This window comes from Orycteropus afer, unplaced genomic scaffold (genome assembly GCF_000298275.1).
Source record: "Orycteropus afer afer isolate SDZICR_OR568_19922 unplaced genomic scaffold, OryAfe1.0 scaffold00245, whole genome shotgun sequence".
Taxonomy (NCBI): Eukaryota; Metazoa; Chordata; class Mammalia; order Tubulidentata; family Orycteropodidae; genus Orycteropus; species Orycteropus afer.
The window spans coordinates 3,926,298-3,939,276 of NW_006921832.1; the positions used below are offsets into that span (position 1 = coordinate 3,926,298).

The 12,979-nt window shown below is 41.6% G+C and overlaps 1 protein-coding gene across 1 annotated transcript in view; it reads left to right on the forward strand.

The window, feature by feature from the left end:
- Window positions 1-200: 200 nt before the first annotated feature.
- RUBCN (rubicon autophagy regulator) overlaps window positions 201-12,979 on the forward strand; it is a 90,172-nt gene continuing 77,393 nt past the window's right edge. The window contains exon 1 of the mRNA XM_007949398.2: window positions 201-265. Within this exon, the coding sequence (XP_007947589.1) occupies window positions 201-265 (65 nt within the window). The remainder of the gene's footprint in view (window positions 266-12,979) is intronic.

Genomic DNA, 12,979 nt, shown 5'->3' on the forward strand with positions numbered 1-12,979 from the left:
TTATAGCCGGAAGTGGGGTGGCAGGGACCGAAACCGCAGCTGAGGTAGCAGACATTGTGGCCGCCAGCACCCGGGGTGGTGCATCACCCTGTGCTCACCCGCCGTAGGTGCCTCCTCCGTGTTCAAGGGGCTCTGGAACCCCGAGGGGCAAAGCGGCAGGGACGTCACTCCTCAGCGAGGAGGCGGCCTCGCAACCCCTGATGAGGCCGGAGGGCACGAGAATGGAACTCGGAGGCTGCGAGGAGCGCTTGCCTGAGGAGAGCAGGTGGGTGGGGAAGGGGTTAAGGGCAGATGAATTCCAAAAGCAAAGGGAGGTTGGGAGGGCTGTGAAGGCAAGGGGGGAAGTGCCTGGCGGACAGATTTGAGAGTGAGTGATGATGGTGATATGTTTGGGAAGAATTTCTGGGAGGAAGGAGGAGCCAGGGTGTGGATAGGATTAGGGAAAGGGCTTAGTTAGGGTGAGGGTAGGTGGACATAATTTATTTAGGGCAGGGGGATCAAAAGTGGGTGAAGTTCAGATCCAAAGCTGCTGGAGAAGAGGTGGATATTGAAACTGGGAAAAAAAAGGACTGAGGTGCACTAGTGAGATTTTATAGGCCAGAGTCTATAGACTGGAGTAGGGCATTAGGTTGGTGCTTTGACTGAAACTTGCGGTCATAGTAAAGCTGGGTCAGTGTTAAGTGTGTTGATGTAAATTTCTGGGAGCAAAGGTTAGGTGGCAAGTGTGGCCTAGGAAGAAGCTTAAGTTGGGATGAGTGTGTGTGTGTGTGTGTGAGGGGGAGCGGGGTTGGGAATCGAGAAGGAGAGCCTGTAGATGAGAGTGGGTGATTGTAATGGCAATGGGTTGGGAGTGGGGGCTTGTTGCGATTAGAAGTTGTGCTCTTGCCTTTTACCAATGTTAGATTCTCTGTCAGAATGGCAGGAAATCTTTGTCACTTCCTTTTCATCTTCAAACCTCTGGCTTGTATCCCAAGATGCAGATTTAGCAATTTGACATTTATTTATATGGAACTATTGGTAGCGTAGTGCCTAAGGCAATTGACTGCTAACCAGAAGACTGGTGGTTCAAACCCACCAGGCACTCCTCTGAAGGAAGGTTGGGCAGTCTACTTCTGTAGTGATACACCCTTGGATACCCAAGGAGGGGTCCTATGATGACTCCACGGTACACAACAACAGCAATATTGTCAGTAAAGGAGCCCTGGTTGCACAGTGGTTAAAGCGCTCATCTTCCAACCAAAAGACGGGCTGTTACAACCGAACCAGTGGCTCTGTGGGAGAAAGCTGTAGCAATCTACTTCTGCAGGTTTACAGCCTTGGAAACCCTATGGGGCAGTTCTACTCTGTCCTGTAGAGTCACTATGAGTCAGAATCGATTTGATGGCAATAAGTTTGCTTTTGGATTGTCAGAAAGTTCATACCTTCTAGAAATTAAAGAGATTTAAGATTTTAAAAATTACTTTAATGCAGTGGTGAGTTGGACTCTGTAGTATGAGTGCTTCCCATATTTAGGGTTTGCATTATTAGTAATTCTGGTCTTAATCTCTTTTATCAGTGCAATGGTGACAGGATAGAGCAACAGTGTGGCTGAAGGGAGTATGGTGGTTATGTTTTTGTGTCAACTTGGCTGGGTCTGGTTGAGTGGCTGGGCAGCTGATGGTCATTATTCCTCATAATTAGACTGGCAGTCAACTCCATGGTGGGATCTACCGCAAGCAGCTGAGTAGCTGCCTTTGGGATGTGGTCTGCTTCCTGTATCTAAGGAATAAGCCTTGGGAATGGTCTCTAACCTATGGCATTCTTGGACCCTGCATGTAGCCATGTTGTTGTTCAGCAGCCTGCCATGTTCTGCTGACCTTGGGACTTATGATGGACTTCAGTTGGTGGCCTCCCGTGTGGTCTGGTGGCGTAGGGACTGTGCCATTTTGTTTGTTGGCCTTAGGCTTCTCAGCTTCTGCGGCCAGCGGCTGTCTGGGTGGGGAGACACCTCTAGCTTCAGTGGGCCAGGGGCTGGAGGCAGAGTTGGGGTCCCGGGCTGAGGGGCTTTTGAACTTGGACTTAAAGCCTCCAAATTGTAAGAATAAACTCCTGTTTGTTAAGGCCACCCGTTTGTGGTATATATCTTGTCAGAGCGGCACAAGTTAACCAGAACAAGGAGTCTTAGCTTTTAAAAACAGTTTCAGATATTGCATCTGTAGTCCAAAAACTAGAAGCATAATATTTATCTCTGAGAAAATACAAGCAGGGGAAAGTTTATGAGAGATTGTGACTCCTATGAAGACATGGCTGTTTTTAAGGGTCCTCTTCTCTTATGTGCACAAATAGCCTGTACAAAATCTGGACTGACAAGACTTTGGGGTTCCTGCCTTAGATCTGTTAATGATGTGCACTAAGTGAAATTGAACATCTTACTTCCCTTTTCCAGGTTTCAGTTTCTACTTGTGTGCATATTTGCTATTCATTCTTCCTCCAGATGTCTTTGAAATGTTTCATGTAAAAGGTCCCATGTAAATTCTAAACAAGTTTTTGGTTTATGATTTCCTTCTACCAGGTTATGTGGCAAAGGCTTGGTTACAAATTCAAGTTCACATTTCTTCCCCACCTAGCTGGACATTTAGCTAAGTTAGTTCTTTTTTCATTTTGAATATTTTATTGTGCTTTAGGTGAAGGTTTACATAGAAAATTAGTTTTCCATTCAATATTTAATACACAGATTTTTCCGTGACACTGGTTGTGTTACCCGAAATGTGTCAGCACTCTCCTCATTTCCACCCAATTCCCCATTTCCATTTGTTGAGTTAGTTCTTTATTTAGCGACTTAACAAATGCATATTTACTACATGCCAAGTACTATTTTAAGAACCTTGCAAATATTAATTTATTTGATCCTTACAATAATTTTGTGAGGTAGGTATTATGATTATCACTATCTCACAGATGAGGTAAGAACAAGATAACTTGCCAAGGTCATATATAGTGAATCCCTGGTGGAAATGACATTCAAACCCCAACAGTCTGGCTCCAGAGTCTATGATTTTAATACCTACTATGTGCCTAAGGCATTTTGACTACTAACCAGAAGGCTGACGGTTCAAACCTACCAGCTAGCTGCTCCTCCGAAGGAAGAAGGGGCAATCTACTTACGTGGAGATACTACTTCAGAAATCCAAGGAGGCGTGGCTATGAGTCAGATGACTCGACAGCAGTGAGTTTATTTATTTTTGTTTGTTTGTTTATGCAGTCTCTCACTATGCTAATATGCTGGTGTAAAAATGGTGGCATGAGGGTGTTGGACCTCCTCATCTAATTTCACAAGTGAGGAGGAGAATCATTATCAGCGTCAACAGCACAAGGGTGTTTGGTATGAGGTGGAGATCAGACATACATACCTCTACCCTTCAACTTTTTTTACCAGTTCTGACACCAGCAGTCCTTCCCATAGCACTTTCTACTTCACTGCTGCGTTTGATAATATGCTGCAATGGCCACACAGAACTCATAGACCATATTCACAGTTATGGGGTTTATTAGGGAAGTAACAGGTTACCATTCAAGACAGAGGGACTCAGAATACACTTCTTTGATCAGGACAGCTTTTCTGCCATGTCCTCAGGCAGGCTTCTTTCTGGCTCTTGGCCCCTCACCCCTTCGGCCCGGCTTGGCCTGGCTTTTGCCTCGGCCTGGCTTTTGCCCCTGCTCCAACTCCAGCAAGTGTTACAAAGTCTTTAGTTCTACCAGTAAGTGCCTGAAAGCACCCCACTCCACCTTGGCCTGAAAGGCACTCAGTTCTCTCGCTCTGTGTGTCTACTTCTCCACTGTAGCCACCTTACTCTGTAGATCAGAAACTCACTGCACCAGCCCCTGCTGGTCTCCTGATTCTGCTGCTGCCATTTCTCTACCACAGCTTCTCACCATTTTATGTCATCTCCAGTGTTACAGTTCTCTGTCTCCCAGGTATAGAAGGTTCTCAGAACACTTCACGCCTGTTTCTTCTTCTTGGTGGTAGGGGACTCCCCTCTTTACACCTCTATACCTTATTTGCATGGTCCCACCCTCACAAGGGTGCCATGCATTTTATTTCTGTTATTAGCAACTTTCCAATCCCCTTGGTGGGCCACAAGCATCTTATTTGCATACTCTCACCCAATAAATTGGTGGGAGTTACAAGACCATGGCTAGAAAGGCAGTATAAAAGCAATCCATTGCACTGAAGCTGGGACAAAGAAATAGATAAGAAAGTGAGTAAATTTTGTGTCATTCTTTGCATAGGCCACCTCCTTTCCAGGTATTGTTTCCTGTTTATTATTCTCTTCCCACTTGTTAGGGAATGCTACTCAAAACTTAATTTCAGCAGTGGGTTTTTTTATATCCACATAGTTATAACTTTTCAATACATTTTCAGAAAGCAACTGGTATAGTAAAATGTGCATAAGCTTTAAAACCACCAAGATCCACTGCTTAACTTGGCTTGGTGAAGTTATTCTTCTTGAGTGGGAAGAAGAATGCCTTCCTAACTGGGAGGTTGTGAATATTCGTCAAGATGATGTATTCCTCACAGCAGAGTGCTTGGTATGTACTAATTGCAAAGAAAAGTCTACTTTCAGCCTATCCCCAGTTTTTTTTTTTTTTTTTTTTTAAATAAGGTAGGTGTGTGCTTCAGGCTGCAGTTTGCAATTTTGCATAGCTTTTTCTTCTTCCTTCCATGGCTCTTCTATCTGAGGTGAGCACATTTGGCACTGGGGTGTTGGCCTAGTTTTTAGCTTAGCCCTAGGAATATAGTTGATTGCCCAGTCTTCCTTCTGAGGAGTGGCTGGTGGGTTTGAATTGTTAGCCTTCTGGTTAGCAGTCAAACGACTTAGGCACTACTCCACCAGAGCTCCCAGTTATGTCATAGGTTTCCCTGTTGTTTTCCATCTAGCTAGTTATCACTCTAGCAAAACTCTGTAGTGCTTAGAAATACTTAACTTTTGCTGTTATTGTTGTTAGTTGCCATTCAGTTGGCTGTGACTTATGACACCCCCATGTACAACAGAGAGAAATGTTGCTTGGTCCGGCACCATCTTCCAGTCATAGATATGCTTGAGTATGTTGTTGTGGCCACTGTGTGTTATGAGTACCTTCCAACCTAGGGAGCTCATCCTAGGGCACTGTATTATGAACCATAGGGTTTTCATTGGCTAATTTTCAGAAGTATTTCACCAGGCTTTTCTTCCTAGCCTGTCTTAGTCTAGAAGCTCTGCTGAAACCTGTCTGCCATGGATGACCTGATGATGTTTGAAATGCCGGTTACATAGCTTTCAGCAGTACAGCAACAGGCAAGCCACCACAGTACAACAAACTAACAGACAGGTGATGGTAATTTTCCCTGTTGCTGTTGTTATTTGCCATCGGGTCAGTTCCAACTCTAAGTGACTCCATGTGTGCAGAGTAGAACTCACTGTTCTCTAGGGTCTCCTAAATGCCAGCTGGTTGGAGGCTGTTCAATAAAACTACTAAACAGTTAAAGGAGTGCCTTCTTTAGCTTTGCTCTCTAACCCTGGATTGCCTTGGGCTGTGCTGTCCACTTCTGACCTTGGAACCCAGCTACCTGCTGTGCCATGATCCAGATAAGAGTCAGAATTCAAGTAGTAAAATACTTTTTAGCTTCTCCCAACAGAGGTCATTCCACTGATCAAAACCTTTTCTCTTCTATTCTTTATCTCAGTTAATTGGCTGATAATTTTCCATTTAATCAGCCAAGCTAGAACCTCTGAGTGAAGTTTGATACTTTCCTCTTCATTTCCCATATCTAAGCAGTCACTAGGTCCAGTGAATTTTGTTCCTGATTTTTCTCCTGAAGCCTTCTTTTTCTCTCCATTTGCAGATAGATTATATTACTAAAAAATCCAGGGGGTATATTGCTTCAAAACCAAACCAAACTCACTGCCGTCATCAGATCCAACTCATAGAGACTCCTCCTTGAGTTTGTGAGGTGGTATCACTTTGGAAGTAGATTGCCCAGTCTTCCCTCCGAGGAGTGGCTGGTAGGTTTGAATCACCAGCCTTCTGGTTAGCAGTCAAATGCCTTAGGCAGCAAGCCACCATAGGTCCTATATTGCTTCAAACATGGCCAAATCTAGCTGCTCAGTCAAGAATTTCTGTCTCTAGGTTCTGCTTCCCAATGTGTTGGCTTCATTCTCAGGCAGATTTTTCTACGAGATAAGCCTTCGCAACTCCTGGTTTAGCAGTCCCACCTCCGAAAAACAAAAACAAAAAAACAAAATACTATATGGATTCCCGCTAATTCCCACAAAAATTCCAGGGCTGTCTCTTTTTGGATTGACTTGAGTTATATGCTGTCCTTGTAATCAGGATATGGAATATGCTTCTCACTCAGACCTAAGTTATGCGCCCAACCCTCGATCCTGGAATAGGATGAGACTTTCTTGGAACCTCATGGGCCAGTGTAAGGGGCAGATGGGCAGTTCCCCTGTGGAAAATCAGAGTTCTGTTAACAAAATAAAGGGACATGAATTCTGGGCAGATATGTTGTTGTTATTTTTGTGTGCTGTCAAGTCAATTCTGACTTAGTGACCCTGTAGGACAGAATAGAACTGCCCCATGGGGTTTCCTAGGCTGTAATCTTTATAGAAGCCGATTGCCAGGTCTTTGCTGCAGTGGAGCAGTTGGTAGGCTCCAACTGCCTTAGCAGCTGAGTACTTAACCATTGTACCACTAAGATATAGACAGCATATATTCACTGCAACCAAACCAAAAAGTCACCACCATCAAGTTGATTCTGACTCATAGCAACTCCCATCAGGTTTCAAAGGCTATGGAAGCAGACTGCCTTGTCTTTCTCCTGCAGAGTGGCTGGTGGGTTCGAACCACCAACCTTTCAGTTAGCAGCCCAAAGCTTTAACCACAGAGCCACCAGAGCTCCTTATGGTCATTGCAGACCCTTATTATCTTTCGTCGTGGATTATCTCAATAGCTTCCTAGCTAGTCTCTCAGTCTGAATTCAGTCTCCCAATTCCAGGACATCTTCCACACTGCTCCCAGCTTAATTTTTCAGAAAGAGCTAACAGAGTGTTTTGCTCAGAAATGTTCAGTAGTCTCCCGTTGAAAATAGAACAGAGTAGTCCCTTCTTATCCACAGTTTTGGTTTCTGCAGTTTCAGTTACCTGCAATCAACTGCATTCCAAGAATATTAAATGGAAATTTCCAAAAGTAAACAGTTCACAAGCTTTAAATCGGGTACCATTCTGAGTAGCACAGTGAAATCTTGCACCATCCTGCTCCATCCCTGATGGGATGTGAATCATCCCTTTGTCCAGCATATTCAGCTGTATATGCTTACCCACCCATTAGTCACTTAGTAGCCAGCTTGGTTATCAGATAGACTGTCACAGTATTGCAGTGCTTGTGTTCAAGTAACTATTATTTTACTTAATAATTGTTGTATTTATTATTATTAATCTCTTACTGTGCCTAATTTATAAATTAAACTTTATCATAGGTATATATGGTTTAGGAAAAAAACTATCCATGATTTCAGGCATCCACTGGGGGTCTGGGAACATATCCCCACGGATAAATGGGGAGTACTTTATAGCCAAAATTTCTTACTGTGATATTCAGTCAGTACTTTAGTCCCTATGGACTTCCTAGTCACAAAACCATGGCATTCACTCAGTCTCATGCCTTCCTTGCCATTTTCATTTTTACTTCTCTATACTCCCTGAGATACTTGCTCCCCTCTTTGCCTGGAGAGTTTTTTTTTTTTTTTTTTTGGTTGTTGCTGTTGTTAGATGCCTTGAGTTGATTTTGACTCCTAGTGACCCCGTGTGACAGTAGAACTGCCTCTTAGGGTTTCCTTGGCCATGATCTTAATAATCTTTCTCCTATGGAACTGCTTGGTGGGTTCAAACTGTCAACCTTTTGGTTAGCAGCCAAGTGCTTAACCATTGTGCCACCTGGGCTTCTTGTTATTCTTAAAACTGTGCTACTTTTCAAGCCATCTCTGACCTGCCCTTTTTCACCTCACTATTATTGTAGCACTTCTCATTTTATAGCATAGTTACTTAAATGTCCATTTGCCCCATTACATTCTGAATTCCCTGAGAGACCACTACAACCCAATGCTCAGCACAATGCCTGACACAATTGCTGTTCAATGAATGTTATTGAAGGAATGAAAATGTTAACAATTTGGTCATGTCTTATACAGTTGGGCAGGTGCCAGTAGTACTATTGCCCTTGAAAGGGCCTCCTTTTTTTTTTTCCTCTTTCTCCTTGTTCACTTTCACTTTTTCACATTTATCTTCAGTTTCTGTTTTCTTCCCTTTCTTTCCCTTTTCCCTGTGACCATGCTATGAGTCGAGTCTGACTCGATGGCACATAACAACCACCACAACATGCTAGCACTGGTAGTAAAGCAGGATAATGATATGACTTTTAAGCAGTCTACTTTGCTAGTCCAATTATTAGTACAAAAAAGAAAACATAGAAACATTTTTGGGAAGACTGCTGTTGCCTGAAGCCAGGGATTAACAGCTGACTATAAGGACAGGAAGACTGAAGCTCTTCTCAGGATCTGCCTCCTCACAGGTCCCTGGGTGGTGCAAGTGGTTTGTGGTCAACAGCCAACCTAGAGGTTAGCAGTTTGAACCCACTCAGGAGCACTGCAGAGGAAAAGCATGGTGATACACTTCCATAAAGATTACTGCCAAACATACCCTATGGTAGCAGTTCTATTCTGTAAACAGGTGGGCTCACCAGAAATCAGAACCAATTTGGGGCAGTGGGTTTGTGATTTTTGTGGTTTCTTTTTATTCAAACCCTCTCCACAGCTATTTCTGCTTTTTTAGCTTTATAACTGACTTTATTCACCAACTTACCTGGGTGGTTATAGAACTGCTATATCCAACACGATACCCACTAGGCACATGTGACTAAACTTAATTAAAATGAAATAAAATTTAAATTCCTTAGTCACATGATCCTTATTTCAAGTCCTTAGTAGCCACAGTAGCTAATGGCTACCATATTGGACAGTGCAGACATAGGATTATTTTCAGCATTGCAGAAAGTTGTATTCGACGGTATTGTTACAGACTTTAACCTGAATTTTTCAGGAAATGACAGCATACTTAACATATCTCTAGTTCCTCTGGTTCAGGCTCACTTGTAGTTTAACCAGCACTTGATTGCGAGGAGGGAAGATTATTAAAGGAAATCATAAATTGTAGTGACTAAATAGGGACTTGGCAAACTATTTCTGAAAGTTTTTGGGGTCATAGCCTCTGTCAGTGAAACTTACAGGAACTCTGAAGGATTATAATGCTGAAGAGGTGATTGCTTCTTGACTAGAACATAGTTGTAGAATCCATTATTTCTGAAGAATTCTAAGACAGTCTCCTTATGAAGTTTCTCATTTGGATGCTTTTGAGAACAAACCAGTAACTGCCGCTTCCTTCAAGAGCATGATTTTCTGTTTGCCTCCTCTTCATTTAGAAGACAGTTAAAAAATTTCCAAGGGTCCCCTGGCATCATTTACTTGTTCTACTTTTGTTATTTATTCATTGTTTTAATTTGCTGTATTTCAGAGAATATGATCTGTATTATTTCTACCTTGGGGAATTTACTGCCTGTGTGTGTGTACATGCCAGTTTTTGTGACTTTGATGAGTGCTTTTTTAAAAAAAAGTTTTAGGAGGGTTCAAACAAGATGACAGAATACACATACAAACTACATAGACCTTCTGCAACAAAGCAATGAGAAAGTGATTGAAACTGATACAGAAGACGATCCTGGAACACTGAGCTTTGGAAGGAAGGATAAATAAGTGGATTAAATACCAACTAGTATAAGAGCTGAATGAAATAGGAAGTAAGGAGACAAACGTCTTTTCACTCATTCCTCCCTCCCCAGAAATTGTGGCCATTTTTCCCCCTTTTTGCATTATCTTTCTTTCATACTTTTTAAAATATATTTTGAAAATTTTTCTTACATATTGCATTTCTTTTCTTTTTTGTTTTTTGCTATTGTTCCTGTTTGTTTATGTGGTTTGAGTTTTTTGTTCTTGTTTTTGTTTTTTTTGGTGGTTTGTTGATTTATTTGTGTGTGTGTGTGTGTAGTTGAGTGGGAGACAACAACCGTTCCCATACTACCCAACCATACCTGCATCTCCTGCAGCCACACCCACTGAGAGAGGGCCACCAGTTGCTTTTGCGCCAACTGACCAGTGATAGACGGTGGCTGAATTCACCTTTGACTCTCTTTATCAACAGCTAACAAGCATCTCTGCACACTCATTATCTCACCCACCAGGAAACAGACTAGTGAGTGCCTGAGTGCTAACAACTAGTGAATAGAAGAGCACAGTCCCCTGCTTACACAGATAATATCAAAACAAAATAAAGGAAAAAAAATCTTGCACAAATCACAAATCACACCAGCATACAACCACAAATTAAACATAAATACAACAACATCACAATGTCTCAGAGAAAACAGACCATCACAGTCCACACAAAAAAGGAAGATAAAGTAGTAGAAACAAGGGACCAGGATACAAATCCAGAAAGCATCCTTGAGGAAGAAGCAGCATTGGAATGCCCTGTAAAGGAATTCAAAGGAATTATATTTGGATACCTTCAATAGATTGAGTGACAGATCAAGGAAAACACTGACAAGATCAAGGAAAACACTGACAAAATTAGGAAAAACAGACAAAAATCTAGAGCAATTTAGGAAAACAATACAAGAAGAAATTGACAAAATAAACAAAGAATTAGAAATGATACAAAAACAAGCAGAAATCTGGAAGATTAATAATAAGATTTCAGAAATAGATAACACATTGAATGGGCAAAGGAGTAGAATGAATCAATGAAGAGAGAATTAATGAGATTCAAGACAAATACTTCAGTATTACTTTGTTAGGGGATCAGTCAGACAAAAGATCAAATCATGTTGAAGAAAATCTAAGAGTCACGTGGAATACCATCAAGAGGAATAACCTATGTATAATTGGAATTCCAGAATAGGAAGAGACAGATAAACCACAGAGAAAATTGCCAAAGATTTGTTGGAAGAGATTTTCCCTGACATGATGAAAGATGAGAATAGATCCATTAAAGAAGTTCAATGAACCCCAAACATGATAGACCCCCCCCAAGAAAAACAAGGATCCCCCTCCACCTGGAGGGGGATCTATGTAGGAGATCCTGGATAGAGTGGGAGAACAATGTGAAACAGAACTCAAAATCATTTGGAAAAAAAAAAGGGGACTAGATTTGCTGGTCTGATAGAGCCTGGTGGAATCCCTGAGACTATGGCCCCTAGCTGCCCTTCAGGTCTGGAACTGAACCCACTGCCATGGCTTCCAGCCAAACAAAAGACAGACATATGAGCTGAACATTTACATTAGGTAAATACACTCCTTGGAGAGATCAGTCAGGGGAGAATAGAAGGGCTGTGTATGCACAGGGAGACAGCTTGGGGGATAGGAGTACATGGGAGGAAAGGACACAGGGGAAGAAGTGGCTGTGGGGAGTATGTGGGAGGGGAGCTGTTGCATTGTGGGAGATTTCAGTCAATGTCATGAGATGAAGTGTATGTGAACTGCTGTATGGAAGATGAATTTACTCTGTAAACTTTCACCCAAACCACAAGAAAAATGAAAACAAAAAAGCCTACAGTCACCAGAAGAAAAGAAATAAAGATTTGAGCAGAAATAAATGAAACAAAATAGAAAATAATAGAAAAATCAAGACTAGAAGTTGGTTCTTGGAAAAGATTAGTAAAATCGACAAACCACTGGCAAACTTAACAAAGGAAAAGATGCAGATAACACAAATAAGAAATGAAATGGATGACATCACAACAGAACCAACAGAAATAAAAAGAATAATAGCAGGATACTGTGAAGAACTGTACTCCAACAAAGTTGAAAACCTAGGTGAAATGGCAAACTTAGGGGCCCTAATTTATGGCATATTTAAATAGGACTATCAAGCATAACCCAAGATGCACAAACAGCAGAAGATAAACTAGATGAATGGGACCTTCTGAAAATTAAATTCTTATGTGCATCAAAAGACTTCTCCAAAAGAGTAAAAAGAAAACCCACAGAATGGGAACAAATATTCAGCAATGACATATGGGACAAAGGACTTACCTCTAAAATTTATAGAAAACTCCCAACATCTTAACATCAAAATGACAGTCCAATCAAAAAATGGGCATATGACATTAACAAACATTTCACCGAAGATATTTAGGCAGCCAACAAACACATGAAGAAATGTTTGCAATCAGTAGCCATTAGAGAGATGCAAATCAAAACAACCATGAGATACCATCTCACCTCAGCAGTAATAGCAAAGTTCAGCAAGACAGAAAATAACAAATGCTGGTGAAAATGTGGAGAGATTGGGACTCTCATATACCGCTGGTGGGACTATAAAATGATACAACACTGTGGAAATCAGTAAGGTGATTCCTTAAAAAGTTGGCTATAGAAATGCCATTTGATCCAGCAATCCAGTTACTAACTATATATCCTAACGAAGAGCCAGAACAAGAACAGATATATGCACACCCATGTTCATTGCAGCACTATTCATAATAGCAAAGAGATGGAAACAACCCAAATATGCATCAGCCAAGGAATTTATAAACTGTAGTACTTACACACAATGGAATACTATGCAACCCTAAAGAATAATGTAAAAATTGCAAAACATTGCATAATGTGGATGAACTTGGAGGACATTATGCTGAGCGAAACAAGTCAATCACAGAATGACAAATATTGCATTAGTCCACTATTGTAAAAAGTCAAGGAAAAGTTTAAACATGCAATGAAAATTTCTTTGTTGGTCATCAGGGATGGAAAGAGAGAGGAGGCTAAATTCCTAGATAGGAGAGGGCGGGGCAAGATGGCGGACTAGGCAGAAGGATTGCACAGACCCTCTTCAACAAAGAAAAGGGA